Consider the following 18,646-nt stretch of genomic DNA (forward strand, 5'->3'; position numbering starts at 1 on the left):
TGACTCTAGAGACACACCAAGATTCCTGACTTGATTTTTAGTTGTTAGACCCCTAGCGTCAAGGTATGCGTTCACCTTGAGAACTTCATCTTTGTTTCCAAACGCAATGACTTCAGTTTTGTCTTTGTTTAACTGAAGAAAGTTTTGGCACATCCAACTGTTTACTTCATCTATGCATTGGCACAGGGAGTCAATGGGGCTGTAGTCGTTAGGCGATAGGGCTAAGTAGAGCTGTGTGTCGTCTGCATAGCTGTGGTAAGCAATTTGGTTCTTTCTCATTATTTGGCTCATTGGGAGCATATACAGGTTGAACAGGAGTGGCACAAGAATTGAGCCTTGAGGGACTCCGCAAGTCATGGATGTCCACTCAGACTTATGGTCTCCTATACTCACATAATAACCTCTCCCTTCTAAGTATGTACTGAACCATTTTAGGACTATCCCAGAAAGCCCCACCCAGTTTTCCAGTCTGTCAAGAAGTATGTCATGATCGACAGTGTCAAATGCAGCACTGAGGTCGAGTAGTACCAGTACTGATAATTTGCCTGAATCAGTATTTAAGTGAATATCGTTTATTATCTTTATGAGCGCTGTCTCTGTGCTGTGATGCGATCGGAAACCAGATTGAAAATTGTCAAAGTATCCATTCAAGCTTAAGAATTTGTTCACCTGATTGAAGACAACTTTTTCAATGATCTTGCCTATGAAAGGAAGATTTGAGATCGGTCTATAGTTGCTTAAGCGCTTTGAGTGCCAAGAAAAGCGCTATATAAATGTAATGAATTATTATTATTATTATTATTATTAAGATGGTCTTATCCAGATTGCTCTTTTTCAGGAGGGGCTTGACAACTGCAGTTTTCAGGGAGTTTGGAAAACTCCCAGAGAGAAGTGAGGCATTTACCACTTCTAGGAGATCTGCTTCTAAGCTGTTTAACACACTTTTGACAAAAGATGTGGGAAGTGCGTCAAGGGCGCAGGTTGATGTTTTAAGGTGCTGTACGGTTTCTTCCAAAATTTTGCCTTCAATTTCTTCTAAAACAGACATAGTAACTACTTTCTGCGGTTGTGGTCTGATCTGTCTGACCCCAGAGCAACTCAAGGATGTGCTGATCACCTTTCTGATATTATTGATTTTCTCAGAGAAGAAAGAAGCAAACTCACTGCACTTGCTGTCTGAGAGCATTTCACTGGAAATCTGGCTTGGGGGGTTTGTCAGTCTCTCTACAGTAGCCTGCGTGTGTTGTTTAAGTTGCTGTTTATAATATTCGTATAATATAATATAATATAAGTCTGTCTAGCTTTGCCTAGTTCCATATGAAAAGCATGGATGCTGTCTTTGTAGATGTTATAATGGACTACAAGTTTTGACTTCCGCCACATGCGCTCTGCTTTTCTGCATTGTCTTTTCATATTTTGCACAGCTGTTGAGTTTCTCCAAGGTGCTTTTTTGTCTACCACTATTCTTCCTGACTTTCACAGGAGCAATATCATCAATTACACTTTTAACTTTTGAGTTAAAAGAATCAAGGAGAAAATCAACAGAGTCAGCAGATATGCTTGGTTTTAAAGATATAGCCTTCATAAATAGCACACTAGTGTTCTCATTTAAGCATCTCTTCTTGACAGACACAGATCTAGCTTCAATGGCAGGAGAGATCAATATATCAAAGAAAATACAGAAATGATCAGATCCTACATCCTTAATAACAATCGATGAGATGTTTAGACCCTTACTGATAAGTAAATCTAGAGTGTGTCCACGATTGTGTGTGGGACCATGTACATGCTGAGTCAGATCAAAAGTTTTTAAAACAGTTTTGATTTCTTTTGCCATATTGTTTTCTGCATTATCTATGTGAATGTTAAAATCTCCAGCAATGGCAAAACAGTCAAACTCTGAGGAATTTTTTGATAGCAGTTCTGTAAGGTCCTCAGCAAAGGCTGGAGAGTATTTTGGAGGCCTGTAAATAATGATAAGTAAAATACATGGAGCACCTTTTAACATGGAGGATCCCTTTCCCACTCTACAGATAAAGCGTTGTTGAAAATCCGGTTCGCGTACCCCGAAGTGATAAAATAAAATGCTGTATCAAATTTATAGGCAAGACAAGTAGTTTGTTTAGGCATGGTTTGTTGGGAAATTACAAACCTGCGCACACATATTCAAACGAATATAACTATAAAATCAATTTTTGATGCGCATGTGAACGCCATCAGGTCACAGGTTCGCGTTTAAAGTCTGTTTAGAGAGAACGGCGTCGTCTTAGTGGCCCCTAATGTAATAACAAATGATAATTTTGCTGGAAGTGAATCAATCAAAACCAACTTTAGCTGGAAATAACATTATTCAAAAATCGCTATAAAGCCAAAACAATATCTGTTACCGTAAATTGTATGTTTATCTCTGTAAAGCTGCTTTGAAACAATCTCCATTGTTAAAAGCGCTATATAAATGAAGATGAAGATGACTTGACAATACCCAGATATTTGAAAGACGGGTAATTCCCAAATGATATTTGCTTACATTCATAGACATCTTTAAAAAGAGCAGCTAAACTCCCGCCTCTCTTACCCGGTCTGCAGACACTCATAAAAGTAAAGTTAGGAGGGGTTGTTTCATTGAAGACTGTTCCACTGCAGCTGTCTTCTAACCAAGTTTCATTTAGAAACATAAAGTCCAGTTGTATGTGGTTATTAAGTCATTGACTAGAAGTGATTTATTTTTAAGTGAGCGGATGTTTAAAAGTGCTAACTTAACAGTCTTACTTTTTGTCCCCACAGCAATCTTAGTTTGACGTGTAATAGGCACCAGATTAGATGGGTTTGCTGTACGGTTTTTGAAGGTCTTAGATTTTCTATCATGTAATTGAACAACAATAGAGAAAGATTCAGGCACACTGGGTTACCGCTTGTTTTGTAAACATTTAAGAAAGTTTCTGTTATCATAGCGGGGACCCGACACATATCACTGAGAGCTGGTATCAGTTGTTTTTGGTTCACCTCGAGCAGATTGAGGAGGGTGTGAGCCCTGATGCTGGGGCAGAGGCAGAAGAGCTCTCACAGGAGGAGGGGGAGGAGGAGGGCCTGGGCCCGCAGGCTTTGGTGGTTGTGGGGCCTGCCGTTTTTTGGTTGACATCTGGGGGCTTGCAGCAAAAGAGTGGGATAGTTTGGTTCCAGCATAAACCAGTTTTTACATTTTCTCTGAGAAGCACAGAAGTGGAGATGCTGGAGAGTGGGATAACGTGTCTGGGGAGAGGGGCTGTTGCTCTGGTGCTATCGGAGGCTGTAATATGCTGTCCTGGTTTCCCTCACTGTTTTCCAGAAAGTCGTCCTTGGGAGCTGAATCTTGGATAGGGTTGGGTATCGGTTGGGTTTTATCCGATTCCAGTACCTACTCTGTATTTTTTAAACGGTTCCGGTGCTTAAACGGTTCTTAAATCGGTACTTAAGAAAATGAAACCGTACACACTTTATAAAAAAATAATACCCTTTAATTTACAGGGCCAAACTGGACACAATATTAACTTAAATCTTTAAACAATATAAATACAAGTAACATATGGTAATAATAAAACCAATATAAAATACACATTCATATTTACATAATATCAAATGAAACAATATTGTATCAAACAATGTAATAATACTGGAGATTAATAGAGATTACTAGCAGGCAGAGCTGCCAACTCTCACGCATTGACCGTGAGACTCACGCAAATGACCCTTTTCACACAGAAAAATTGCGGACAAAGAGGACACTGACACCGACAGACAAGACAGAGAAGGTTACTTTTGATATGGAACAAATCCACAGCTGTCAGATTCTGTCAATATTTTTACGAGATTCACACAATAAATAACGTTTTGGCTCTTTGAAATGTGACAGATCGCTGTAGTGCGTCAGTTCAAACGGCACGTGATACAGCAGCCTACAAATCCACTGCTTCTTAGCTACGCAGCGTTGAGTAAACCTATGAAAGAGAACATCTCTGGTTACTGGTGTAACATATCTCTCAATAGGGAACGGGACACTGCCAAGCTCCTCGCGCTGCCGACCAGCTTCCTTTTTCGGCAGAGAAATCTGAGGAGCAGATGGCGCGCGCGCGCCAACATAATATGACGACGTAAGTGCGTCGATGCGGCGCCCGCGCCATCAGCCAATGAATTGGCTTGATTCTATATGGGATTCAGACTATCGGCACACCCAGAGGGCGTTCTGACACGTAATTTTACACGTGAAATGCAGCCAAACCTTGCGAGAAAGAGCGCGCATGCGATACAGAAGAAACTGTGCTCCAAACTGTGTAGCACACGCACGGCGGAGAGGGAGAGAGCGAGAGACCTTGCGTGTGTGTGTGTGCCTAATGAAGTTAGGCACCGAAATCAGGCACCGAAATTTTTGTTCTTATTCGGTCTGGTTACTACCGTTTACGTCGGAACCGGATCCCTATTGGCACCGACTTTTGGTACCCAACCCTAATCTTGGAGCAGTTCTAATATGTCCCGGTCTGTCTGTGGTGAGTTCTGTGGGCAGAGCTCTTCTGCGATTGTGTTCGTGAGCAGAAGTTGTTGTGGCTGCATGGTGTTATCATTGTCCTTGTGTGATATGTCAACCGTATGTCCATTCAGGTGCTGAAGTGAAGTCCTGTGGTCATTCATACTGTGTCCAGGTGTGTGTGTGCCATTCAGGTTGAGTGGATTGGCACACACTGCAGAAGGATGATTGAGGGAGAGGTAGATATTGTCCTTTAGCACTCTTGAACCAAGTTTGTTTGGGTGGAGCCCATCCTGTTGAAACAGTTGCCTCTGACTCCAGAAAAGATTGAAGTTGTCAATAAGAGTTCACTCCTTTTATATTGCAGGTTTTTTGCAGCCATGTGTTGAGCCCAAGCAACCATGAAAACCTGTTTGTTCCTCTTGCTGGGAGTGGTCCACTGATGAATGTCTGAACTTTCAGTCTTTTAAGTGTTTCAAAAAGTTCATTGAAATCCTTCTTAAGGAGTTCTGACTGCTCTTTATGAATATCATTCTTCCCCACATGAATGATGAGTCGATTTGCAGTCTTATGTTTCATCAGAATGTTCTGAAGTTCCCTATTTACATCAGAAGTTGTTGCTTGTGGAAGGCAGCACGTAGTTGTATCCCTGCTAATAATGTTTCTGATTATGGAGTCACCCACTATCAGAGTCCTGTGTTCGGCTGCGCTCTGAGCTGAGTGCCACTGTCTGCTTGACAGTAGTGTTAGCTACTGGCTGATTCAGTCTGTGTTCGATCACATTTATCACATTCAGGGATTCCTCATTCATTAATACTTCAAATCTGTTCTCAAGATGTATAGGCGGTGGTAGGAGACCAGTGTTTGCAATCCTTGTCAGAGCCGTATCTGGGGTAGAGGATGCTACTGCAGCAATATGTGATGCTCGTGACAATCTGATGTCTCGAATGCCTTTGGGTCTCGCTCCCTGTTTGTGCCATCGATTTGTAAGTCGATCGGCTTGTTTCCCTACACTCAGTATGGCCTGTATTGGAGCACTAGATTCATGGGACTCACCGGCTGTATGCTGAGGGCGTCCATGACGAAGCTCGGTTGTGTGTTCCGTCTGGTTTGGTGGTCCCACAAGTAACTTTGTTTCAAGAACTGCAATCCTTTGTAAAAGTCTCTGGCAGTTAGAGCAGCAAGTAGATTCCAGAAGAGCCATTTTCTCTTATAATAAATAATAATAATATGTTTATTTTATATAGCGCCTTTCAGAGTACTCAAGGTCGCTTTACAATAAAGTACAAATAAACCTGACAGAAACATGACATAGAACAAAAAATAAATTGAGATAGTGGTACATAAACATAGAAATCAAGGGAAACAAGTAGCAAAAAGATACGTTTTAAGGTGAGTTTTGAAATCGTGTAATGATGAAAGGTCGCGGATGTGTTGGGGAATAGAATTCCAGAGAGTTGGGGCAGCAGTACAAAAAGCCCTTCCACCAAATGATGATAGTTTGTGCCGTGGGATCGTTAAAAGATCGGTATCGGAGGATCTAAGTGTGCGAACTGGGGAGTAGGTATGGATGAGATCAGAAATATAGGTGGGGGCAAGACCATGGAGTGCTTTGAATATGATAAGGAGTATCTTGTAGTTAACACGAAAACGTACTGGTAGCCAATGAAGTCTGCGTAAAATCGGAGTAATGTGGGAAGATTTCTTTGTGTATGTAAGGACCCTAGCTGCGGAGTTCTGAATGTATTGGATTTTATTTATAGATGATTTGGGTAAGCCATAAAAAAGAGAATTGCAGTAATCAAGCCATGATGTGATGAAAGCATGAACCAAGGTTTCAGCATCGCTGGTGTTCAGAAATGGACGTAAGCGTGCGATATTACGAAGGTGAAAGAAGGCAGACTTAGTGAGAGAGGAAATGTGTGGAAGGAAGGAAAGAGATGAATCAAAGATTATACCAAGGTTTTTGACAGAAGTGGAAGGTTGAACCGAAACTCCAGCAATTGTCAACACAGAAACAGGATGTAAATCGAGGTGAGCCAATAAGAAGTAGATCTGTTTTATCAGTGTTGAGTTTGAGAAAATGACTTATCCTTTTGCAGTTGTGTTTTCCCTTCCCCGGAATGTAAGTGTTACATGTCTGTCCTGTCTTGTGATGCACATGGGTGTTTTGTTATAATTAATTAATAATTCATTACATTTATATAGCGCTTTTCTCGGCACTCAAAGCGCTTTACAGAAGGGGGAATCTCCTCAACCACCACCAGTGTGCAGCATCCACCTGGATGATGCGACGGCAGCCATATTGCGCCAGAACGCCCACCACACACCAGCTTACTGGTGGAGAGGAGACATTGATGAAGCCAATTGGTATATATATGGGGATTATTAGGAGGCCATGATGGACAGAGGCCACTGGGCAAATTTGGCCAGGACACCGGGGTTACACCCCTACTCTTTCGAAAGACATCCCGGGATTTTTTGTGACCACAGAGAGTCAGGACCTCGGTTTAACGTCTCATCCGAAGGACGGTGCTCTTTGACAGTATAGTGTCCCCGTCACTATACAGGGGCGTTAGGACCCACACAGACCATAGGGTGAGCGCCCCCTGCTGGCCTCACTAACACCTCTTCCAGCAGCAACCTGGTTTTCTCAGAAGGTCTCCCATCCAGGTACTAACCAGGCTCAGCCCTGCTTAGCTTCAGTGGGCAAACAGTCTTGGGCTACAGGGTGATATGGCTGCTGGATTTTGAGCCATGTGCTCTTGTCATTGTTTGATCCCTCCCCCTTGTCATTACCGTCCTTGTTTGCCTCCCTATTTAGTCTTCCTGTCGGAGTTAGTGTCTGTTTCTGTGTTTGTGTCTGTCCTTGTGGCCGTTACCTGCTGTTCCTGAGCCGGTGTCTGCGGTTCCTGAGCCGGAGCCAGTGCCTGCTGTTCCAGAGCTCGTCCCGGAGCCAGTGCCTGCTGTTCCAGAGCCGTAGCCAGTGCCTGCTGTTCCAGAGCCAGAGCCAATGCCGTCTGTTCCAGAGCCGGTGTCTGCTGTTCCAGAGCCGGAGCCAGTGTCTGTTCCAGAGCCTCTGCCATGGCCGCCCGAGGGGTCTTCACCGCCCTGGCCGCCCGAGGGGTCTTCACCGCCCTGGCCGCCCGAGAGGTCTTCACCGTCCTGGCCGCCCGAGGGGTCTTCAGCTTCGCCCTGGCCGCCCGAGGGGTCTTCAGCGTCGCCCTGGCCGCCCGGTGGGTCTTCAGCTTCGCCCTGGCCGCCCGATGGGTCTTCAGCTTCGCTCCGGCCACCCGGTGGACTGTCCGCTTTGCCCTGGCCGCCCGATGGACGGTCCGCTTTGCCCTGGATGCCCGATGAACTGTCCGCTTCGCTCGGGCCACCTGATGGACTGTATATTTTCATCAATCTCCCCTCTGCAGTTGGTTCAAAACGCAGCTGCTAGACTGCTTGAAGGGAAGCGTAAGTTCGATCACATAACTCCTATCTTAATGTCCCTGCATTGGCTTCCGGTTAAGTATAGGATAGAGTTCAAAATTGTATTATTCATCTACAAAGCTTTTAACAATCTGGCACCGCAATACCTAACTGATCTCTTGATTCCGTATACCCCATCTAGAAACCTGAGATCCAGTGACCATGGCCTTCTAACTGTCCCTAAAGTAAAATTTAAAAAACGTGGTGACCGTGCCTTTGCCGCCGCTAGACCGAGGATGTGGAACAGCCTTCTTCTGTTTATTAGGCATGCTCCATCATTGGGCGGCAGTGGCTCAGTGGTTCATGTAGGTTGTCTGCGAACCGAAAGGTTGGTGGTTCAATCCCCAGTTCCACCTGACTAAGTGTCGAGGTGTCCATGAGCAAGACACCTAACCCCAGCTGCTCCCAACGAGCTGGATGGCGCCTTGTATGGCAGACACCGCCGTCGGTGTATGAATGAGTGTGTGAATGGGTGAATGTGAGGCAAATGTAAAGCGCTTTGGTGGCCATTGGGTCTGTGAAAGCGCTATATAAATGCAGTCCATTTACCATTTACCATCTATCTCCACTTTTAAAACTCAGCTTAAGACTTAAGTATTCTCTTTGGCCTTCAATACTATATAGCTACCTTCTGTTTGAAAATGAATTTTTATTGATTACTTTTTTTATTTTTTATTTTATTTATAAATGTTAGGTCTGTGTGTCTTTTAATCTTTGTAAAGCACTTTGGTCAACCTTGGTTGTGTCGTAAATGTGCTCTATTAATAAATGATTGATTAATTGATTGATTGATTTACTTCAACCCGCATAAATACCCGATAAATACCTGATAAATACGCCGTCGAGCGCCATCATAACTATGCCAAACTATGCATACACTTTACCCTGTGTATTTATACTCCCTGTTTTGTTCAGTCCTCTGTCAGTTATCGTGTGAAGTGTGTTGCTTCTGGTTCGCCTGTCTCTTGATCTGTTTTTTTAATAAGCCTGTATTGGATTATATTCGTCTTTCTCGTCTGCCTGCCAGCAATCACGTAACGTGACAATCAAATGTATGTTTGAGCTGTTTTAACTGAAAGCAACTTGCACTGACATATCTTAAAATATGTCAACGCTGTTGTCTCTAAATGCACAACAGTAATGTTTTTTTTTTCTAAGGCATGTTTATAAAAGCTACTTAATGTGCTAATTGAACTAAGGTCTAATCCTGGCTTAATCTAAGCCCTGTCTTTGAAACCAGGCCATAGATTTGTGAAGTTTGGATCAGCAGTCTTATATGTTTGATTTCATACTAACTGTCTATTCAAACTAATAGGGGGTGCTCACTGCTCACCCTGTGTGGGTCGGTGATGGGGACACTATACTGTCAAAAAGCGCCGTCCTTCGGATAAGAATCTGTGGTCACTAAAAAACCCAGGATGTCCTTTGAAAAAAGAGTAGGGGTTTAACCCCGGCATCCTGGCAAAATTTGCCCATTGGCCTCTGTCCATCCTCTGAAAGGTCTGATTACAAAATGCATGTTACTTGTAATGCTTTACTCATTACATCAAAAAAGTAATTTGATTACGTAATGCATGTTACCTATAATACGTTACTTTACTCGTTACACCAAAAAGTAATGCATGTTACTTGAGGTTATGCATGTTACCCGAGGTTTTCTCAGAGAGGAGATCTATGGTAGAAATGTGTCCATTTTGAACATAACCGGATTATGAGCTAATAAGGGGAAATTAACATACTCTGGTAGACTGGAAAGAGCATGAGTTTTTTCTAAATAGATTGAGTTTGATTTCCACAGAGTTGTACTGTACCTTCACCAGTTGTAGAGATCTTTCTTCATGGAATCACGTCTTCATGTTCTGATATCAAAGACACGTGAAGTTCAACTTGTATGAAGTACTTCGTCTGCTGGTCACACAGGAAAAAACTCAATTGTGTTTGCAATAGTAGAAGCTTTATTATTATTTTTTTTACATGATTTTATATAATTTTATTCGTTGGTTTGTTAAATAAGTTTTTTTTTTTTTTACCAAAATATGTGTAAAAACTAATCTTTTTCAAATCTTATTTTCATGCCCTAAAATCCTGACTGGTATAGCCATAATTCATGCATGAAAGGGTCAATGTCTAAATAAATATTTAAGGGTGCACGTGAAGCTAGAAATTTTGAGAAAGGACACAATTACCAATTTTATGGGATGTAACGGAGAAGTAATATAATGAGTAGGCAGGGAGTAGTAAGTAAAGTAATAATATTACTTTTGAAACGGAGTAATGAGAAATAGGCCTATATTTAATTTTTTTTTACTACTGAGACCAACACTGGTCAGGAGTGCACACATAAGTATTTTAATGTGTTTCACCTGTCCCTCTGTTCAAACTGTAGTCAACTTACCCTTAATTTTAGCATTTTTAAAATCCTAAAAGGTTATGAAGAAAATAAAGAAGAAATATTAAGATTTCTTTACATGGAAAGTGGATTGTACCATGTGTAAGCATGAAGGTATACATCCCATTTTAAACATAAGTAAGTAACATGTTATTATAACAAGGACTTTGTAAGTTCCTCAATGGTGTATATGAGCTCAATCCTTATAGTGTAGCACCCCGGAGAAACGCATACAGCTGGGAGAGAGGGGGTGAGAAGAAATAGATGGGAGGAGAGGACAGAGAGGGGAACATAGAAATCTCGAATGAAGACCACCTCGCCTGTAACCTCTTCTATGACTGTTTCTCTCGTATGTCTGACACATAAAAATAATAAATAAGAGATCTCTTAGTGAAATAACTGGTGTTGCTTCCATGATTAAAAGTTTAATTTTCAAATCTACACCCCTTGGTGGAAATGTATAGGATGATAGTGTCCACTGTCTCTGAACTCTCTGTGCTCCCTTTTTATCTGTACCATGTCCTCTTAAAGGGATAGTTCACCCAAAAATGAAAATGACCCCATGATTTACTCACCCTCAAGCCATCCTATAAGTGTACTTGACATTCTTTTTTCAGACAAATACAATCGGAGTTATATTAAAAAATATCCTGGCTAATCCAAGCTTTATAATGGGAGTGAATTGCTGGAGAAAATTTGAAGCCCATAAAAGTGCATCCATCCATGATAAAAAAATAATCCACACGGCTCCGGGGGATTAATAAAGGCCTTCTGAAGCACAGCCATGGGTTTTTGTATGAAAAATACCCATATTTATAACTTTACAATCTAAAATAACTAGCTTCCACCAGACGACCGTGCGCATTGATTTACGGCGAAATAGTAACCCTTGACCTTGACGCACAACACAATGACAAAACGTGGAAGCGCAGAGGATAGGGCAAAACAAAACACCAGTCACGAATTAGAAGTCTAAAACGACAATTTTTAAAGAAAAATGTCGGAGGAGCTTGAGTTTGTTGCCCAGCCCTGTTTGTTTGAAACGCGAGAGGCATCAAAGTTTACGCTACTCCTACATCCTACGTCATACATCGTCAAGTGTTACTCTTTTGGTGTAAGTCAACTTGCGTAGGCCGTCTGCCGGAAGCTAGTACTTACACGAATGCATCGCTTCACTTCAGAAGGCCTTTATTAACCCCCAGAGCCGTGTGGAACACTTTGCTCATGGATGGATGCACTTTGATGGACTTCAAAAAATATTCGGCCATTCACTGCCATTATAAAGCTTGGAGGAGCCCGGACATTTTTTAATATAACTCTGATTGTATTCGTCTGAAAGAAGAATGTCATATACACCTAGGATGACTTGAGGGTGAGTAAATCATGGGCTAATTTTCATTTTTTGGTGAACTATCCATTTAAAGTACTTTAATCAGCTTCACACTCCTTCTTGCCTTTTCTTTTTAAAACAACTCACAGAGATCCATTTCTGGTACCATATTATGTTTGTTTCTTGTTGCAACCCAAATAAAGAGCCTTTTACAAGTGGATTACTTGCATCTTTTGTCTCACCACGCAACGTCATACCGTTGTTCATCTGCACTTTACTCTTAACACTTTACATAACACTGCCATCTAGTGGTACATCTAACAGACAGCAATAATTTATTGAATGTTATACACCACGGGTTCTATCTCTGGCAGTGGTCCCTGGGTCTGCTCCAACATGGTGCTATCTGGCTCATTCTGGATGCTCTCCAGCCCTGGACTCTTGTTCTCTAAAACATGTACCTGGTTCTGGCCCTGGACTTTTATGCTGAAGTGTCTTCCTGTTTCCTGTGCTATGTTTGCAGTCATGTTTGCAGTCCCTTTTAGTTTGGTTAATTAGTCCCTAATTGCTAGTGCCAGCTGTGTCTTGTTAGTCCATTACCCTTTTTGTATAAATATATTTTTGGGGGAAGGGTGACAATCTGATAATACAAGAAAATGACTCTCAATTTATATAAAATTTGTATATACAACATATTAAGTGTTAACAGATATTAAGCAGACAGTCAATTACTATTCTACTAATACTCTCAAGAGTTATTTGAAATGTTGGTGAAACGTTACTTATAGGGCCTGTTCACACCTGGTCACTTAATGCCTTTTTACTGATCATCAGATAGCTAAAGCCTGGTTCACACGGAACGATTTTAAAATTGTCGGCCGATTTTCCAAACCTGAGAGACCCCACACACGGCGATAAAAAATCACGGGTCTAACAGTTTTGGTCGTACAGTGTGTGGTGCGCAGCCACACGGCAAAATCAACACATCACGCACGAACCGATTTGACTCCCTAGCATTCCCAGGTCATACGGAAACACTCGCAAAATCCCTCGAGATCAAACGTGACTTCAGAGTAAACAACCAGTGTAGTTTGTTTTTAAATGGATGCTGCACATTGGTGGTGGTTGAGGAGATTCCCCCTTCCATGTGAAGCGCTTTGAGTGCCTAGAAAAGCGCTATATAAATGTAATGAATTATTATTATTAAATTAACCGGAAAAAAAAAACAACGTTACCAAAAGAAAAGGCGATTGAGACAACGCGAGCATGGACTATTTTGATTTTGTTTCCCGGTGCTTCCTCTGCGCCTCGTCACCTCGCTTTCTGATTGGCTACACGCCACAGTCCACAGGCTGCGTGCTCGTTTGTCCCCGGGAGACACCACACACGAGGAGAAATCGGGCCAAAAAAATCCAACATGTTGGATATCCCCGATTTGAGATCGGAGCGGTCCCGACGTCCTTCCGAGCAGACGAGAGCAGTCTTAACACACCACACACGGCAGGAATATCTGATCAGATTATTTACGATAATCGGAGCATCCTTAAGATTGTCGGAAGGGGTAAATCGGGGCTAAAATCGGCCTAATTATCCTGCCGTGTGAACCAGGCTTAACTGATTTACCAAAACGATTCCATTTACACCTGGTCACATAAATGTGTTTTTACAAAACGGATATAAATCCAATCTTCAATTCTCGCGCCATATGCAGATTTAAGAGTTCACGTCACCGAAAGCAACAGATATGAGCTGCATTTTATTGATCATAGCTAATTTCAAAATCAAAGACCGCAATATGAGACAGCGGCAACATCACTGGTAAGATCATTTCGTTTCTTTACTTTTAATAAAGCTGATTGTGTGTTAAGCGTCTGCAACTTTCACTTTAATTTGCGATAGCTCGTTGGCTTGATGAATAGATCGCTCAGCTGCTCATCTACGGCGATAGTCATATCTGGCTATAACATGACATCTAGCCTATAACACGGTCTCACATGTTTATTTTTTAGCATTGTTGGGAGGAGTAAAATTTACATAAGGGGTTTCAAAAACCAGAAGCATTTACACTTCGTCTGGAATGCAGCCCATGAGATTTGAGCGATTAGATTTAAATCTATCTCAAATCCATTTCGGAGGGCATTTACACCTGGTTTTTTCACGATCGGATCACAGAAAACGCAATTAGTAAACAGCCCCATAGTCGACAGAATGTGTAAAGGGGACCATTTAAATAAAGTGTTACCAAATTTGTGAATTATGTAACATCCAACTGCAACATTCAACTGAAACTTTGTATGGTTGCAAGCAGTTTGTTCGAAGAGAGTTTTAATTATTTTGCATCTTCTGTTGTTTGTGATGTGGTGTGATGCTCTACCTAACTGATGGATGCAATGTCTGTCTGTCTGTCTATCTATTTAGCCCATTGGTTGTTGGTGGTAATGCATCAATATCTGGTCTGCCAACTGCCAAAGAAGAAGAATTTGATTTAACTAAGAGAAATTGAAGTTGTTATGCATGCCAGGCCAGTAGTTGGCGATGCCACTTTGTAAAGAACCCTATATGAGAGCCTCCTCCCATGGGAGTCGTTAGGCCAAGGCCCGCCCCCTTCTCTGCATTCTGGGGCGAGAAGAGTAATGCAGCTTGGTGCAGAGGCATGATTTATAAAGACCCTGTAAGGCCTTGTTGTGGCAAAAACAATAATCAAACAAACAAACAGGATCACAGCACAAGAGACATCAGGATTCAAATTGTACTTTAAAAGATGTTTATTCTTTTAAAGGAGGCCTTGTTCATAAAAATACCATGGCAGCTACCCCACGGTAGGAACACAGACCTGAATCACACAGCAAGCATACAGCCTTTATACCCCCCTTCTTCAGAGTCCCTTCTCCTGTAAATTTCCGCTCACCCCAATAAAACCAGATCTAGCTGGTTGGTTAGAAATGCAATGGTATGATGGTCCCTCTAAACCCCCTTCTCTCTGGGCTTTACTGTCCTCACACCTGTGAGGTCAAAAGGCTGAATAACCCCTTCTCACCTGATTACCCATGCTAACGAGTTCAGAGGCTCTTCCTCTTCCAGAGGCACTGCTATGTGTGTGTGTGTGTGTGTGTGTGTGTGTGTGTGTGTGTGTGTGTGTCTTTGTTCCTGCCAGGTATATGCAAATATTCCAGGAGAGAAATACATGATTGAATCGAAAGAAAAACCCCAATGTCTAATGAAAACTAAAATATTAATTTTTCCACAACAGCCTCAATAAGGCCTCCCCGTTACAATGGGTCTTTCTTGAGCAGGGAAAGACGGCCGTCTTTCGCCTCACGAAGAGACTGGGTTTTGTCTGCCCGACCCCGCCGTGCAGGACTAGCATGGATTTGGGCCGCCAGAATAGGCTCCAGTCACCTCACTGAGCTTCTGCTCGAGCGCCGGGTTGTAGGTGGGTGGCTTACAAGCAAGCCCCACTACCCTAGGCTGGGCGCAGATACAATTTCTGTCACCTCTAGAGCCGCTGGCCGGTCCGCACCCTGTTAAATCTATATGTGCGCAGGCATGTAGTCCTTCTTCACAAATCAACCCTCAACAAACTACTTGTTTGATCTTGAACTTGTCTGCGTAGCCACGCGAACCGGAATTATCCAGACAACTTTTTATCTGTACAGAGGTAAAGGGAGGGAAGCCTTCACAGGGGAGAGACTAGGTCACACTTCAGGACTGCGTTGTCGTCGTGTCCAGGCGATGGTCCTTCATCAGATCTGGATACGGCCTGCATCCAGCGGACTGCGGTAAACCTCGGCTGGAAAAAACAACCTAAAATTGTCCTTTAGCTGGACAATAATTTTATTCTAGAGCTGCTGTAAAGCCAAAACAATCTCTGTTACTTTAATTTACTATTATCACTGTAAAGCTGCTTTGAAACAATCTATATTGTTAAAAGCGCTATATAAATGAAGGTGCCTTTAGGCTTTTATATTCCTCTGTATCTTTGTCTGGTATTGTTTATGTTAATGTGTAGTTGTTACCTCTCCGGTTTCTCCTTTCTTATTAGAAACTCTTGATTTACTTTTGAATTGTGCATGTTCATCTACCCATTACACCTAGAGGGATGTCTAGAACTGCTACACAGTTCTCATATGATTTCTTAGAAGTTTGTGTTATGAAGTGACACTGGTGGATTAATGTGACACTTGTGGGGTGACAAATCTAGAATAATGTCAGACATGCAAAAACATTAAAATTTATGCCGCAACTGGGTTAAGCAAATTTAAAAATGTAAAGTATATGTGAACAGCAACAGTGTTGCTGGTCTTTCAACATCTATGAATTCAGCATTGATTTTCAGCCTCCAGGGAGAGCATTAACAATATTTTATACTCAAATGTGATGTGCAACAACACCACAGTACTCAGAGTAACACCAACAGAATCTGCATAAAATCTCATGTACTGTATACACATGCCAGAGTCCTTTTTGCTCACCACCTGTAAACTTTTTGAAACCTTAGTGATTCTAATCCAACCATAAACCCCTGCTGAGAGTTTAGAAGGATATAGTTTGAAAAATATGTCATGAATGTGGTGTAATGCTCTATTTAATAATTGACTGACATATGCTTTGTGAGTTTAGATATGGAAATGGACATTTGTATCGCTGAATATAGTGGTTTAAGCAAATTGAAATGTGTTTTAAGAAAATTAACTCAAGAATATGAGCCTGATTCTCAAACGACTAGCCTCTGCACATCTGCTTCATCCAACAGGCAACCTTAAACAATGTCTCTCAGTAGCATTTACATTTTCCTTGTTGGCTTTACTAATTGTTTATTTTTCAAAGTTTCTTGCTCAAAACAGTTCAGCTTAGAAGGAGATTACTTATTGGGTGGCCTTTTCGCTTTACATGAAATTGAACAAGCAACACCCCTGTTCTCCCCAGAGACCACTGAATGTTTCAGGTAAGCAAGGATTTTTTTATCAGTCAGGTTGTCAATATGCAATATTGTAAATCAAAGCAGCATTTGCTCAATGTCAAATTTATGAAGTGAAAATTCAACTGCATGCTATTAACTTCCTCACTGATGTTTTCAAGGCACCGTTCCTCAAAATCTGGCTATCAGATGTTGCAAGTAATGAGGTTTGCAGTTGAGGAGATTAATAACTCCACCACTCTTCTGCCCAATGTTTCTTTGGGCTATGACATTTTTGACCATTGTTCTAATACAAAGAATTTCCCTTCAGTTTTACGTTTTATTTCAAAGAATGGGTCAATAAAACCTAAAGAAAAACTGAACAACTATCAGCCTAAAGTGATTGCTTTAACAGGGCCATATGGAAGCACACAAACTATTACTATTGCACCACTATTCACAATGGACCTTATACCTATGGTAAGTAATGCTTATTTTTATACAGTTTATATAACAAAATAATTACACACTTACTTACTGCCTTTTGTTCAGGACAACACATTTATTATATACGGTAAAATGCTAATGAATTGTTTATAATTTGGTGTTTCTTTTTTTTTAAAGGTGAATTATGGAGCTTCTAGCTATGCATTAAGCAACAAACTTAAGTATCCTGCTTTTGTAAGAACAATCCCTAGCAACAAAAACCTGATAGAAATGATTATTCAAATCATTCAATGGTTTGGATGGAACTGGGTTGCCTTTCTTGGTAGCCAAGATGATTACAGTTCAGATGGACTAAAGCTGTTTAACACGTATATAAGTAATACTGGCATTTGTTTGGCCTATCAAGAGAGTATAAGTCTAAATGCAAACTACAGTCTAACACTTCAAAAGATTGATATGCTCGAAATCAATGTCATTGTTGTTTTTGCTCTGCCACAATATGCAAGCAAAATTATCAAAGCAGCCATAGCAAACAACATCCAAGACAAAGTATGGATTGCAAGTCAAGCATGGGCTATGAATCAACAGCTTCCCAGAGAGCCAGGAATTGGGAAAATTGGCACAATCATTGGTATTACGGAGAGATTGTTGACATTGCCTGGATTTAATGAATTTGTCTATAAAGACAGGAGATCAACTGATGTCACCCATAATGAAGAGAGTGACATCCAGAGTAAGAGTAAGTCATGTAATCAAGTTTGTGATTACTGCACATTGTGGACCGCAGAGGAGATTATAAATGAAAATCCCACATTCTCCTTTGCCATCTATGCTGCCATATACACCATAGCTCATGCATTACATAAGGTTCTGCAGTGCGACACGAATGGATGCCGCAAAAACACAGTGGTAAAGCCATACATGGTAAGATAATTCATTTTAATTTATGACAAGTTGAATCAATATATCACATTATTGTAGTAAAAATGTTTTAATTCATTAAATAATGAATAATATTATTAATATATTTATGAAATTGCATTTTATATTATATTATAATATTTAATTATTATACAATAATACATCAATAAAACTAAATTAATATTAATTTGTTAAAGTTATAGTAATATTATTATAAATTGTCTTTTTTGTACAAAATAAAAATGCACAACAGCTTCTGGGAGAAATAAAGAAGTTGGATTTTCCACTCAATGGTCGTCAGGTGAAATATGATGATAATTATGATCCACCCATCAATTATGCAGTTGTGCTCTGGCACACTGATGTAAATCATCCACAGTTTGAGATGGTGGGCACATATGATACATATCCAGAAATGACTTTTACAATCAACAACTCTCTCCTGCCCTGGCATAACAATGGTTCTGTAAGTCTTAATTTGATAAGCCTTTATCTAAACATTTAGCTTTATATATTCCAGTTTTTCCTCAGTCAATTTAGCAAATTTCTCCAAATGAAGGTCAATGCTTTTTCATGTTTAAAATCAAGATCTGAGAAATTTGTGCGTGTTTAAAGGAATTAAGTAATTAGTATTTTGTAATTTGTTTATGGAAAAAACATCTTGGTTACATATGGTAACCCTCGTTC

The 18,646-nt window shown here is 41.0% G+C and overlaps 1 protein-coding gene and 1 pseudogene across 1 annotated transcript; one reads left to right on the top strand and one right to left on the bottom strand.

Moving 5' to 3' along the window:
* Window positions 1-7,129: 7,129 nt before the first annotated feature.
* Window positions 7,130-7,246, bottom strand: LOC130082175 (5S ribosomal RNA; annotated as a pseudogene).
* A 9,473-nt stretch (window positions 7,247-16,719) lies between these two features.
* Window positions 16,720-17,971, top strand: LOC130081779 (taste receptor type 1 member 1-like). The gene is made up of 2 exons (XM_056246482.1): window positions 16,720-17,071; window positions 17,216-17,971. The coding sequence occupies exons 1-2, from the start codon at window positions 16,742-16,744 to the stop codon at window positions 17,969-17,971; spliced, it is 1,086 nt and encodes a 361-aa protein (XP_056102457.1). The 5' UTR covers window positions 16,720-16,741.
* The last annotated feature ends 675 nt before the right edge of the window (window positions 17,972-18,646 follow it).

The sequence above is a fragment of the Rhinichthys klamathensis genome, unplaced genomic scaffold (genome assembly GCF_029890125.1).
Source record: "Rhinichthys klamathensis goyatoka isolate OS25496 unplaced genomic scaffold, OSU_Roscu_1.1 h1tg000040l_1, whole genome shotgun sequence".
Taxonomy (NCBI): domain Eukaryota; kingdom Metazoa; phylum Chordata; class Actinopteri; order Cypriniformes; family Leuciscidae; genus Rhinichthys; species Rhinichthys klamathensis.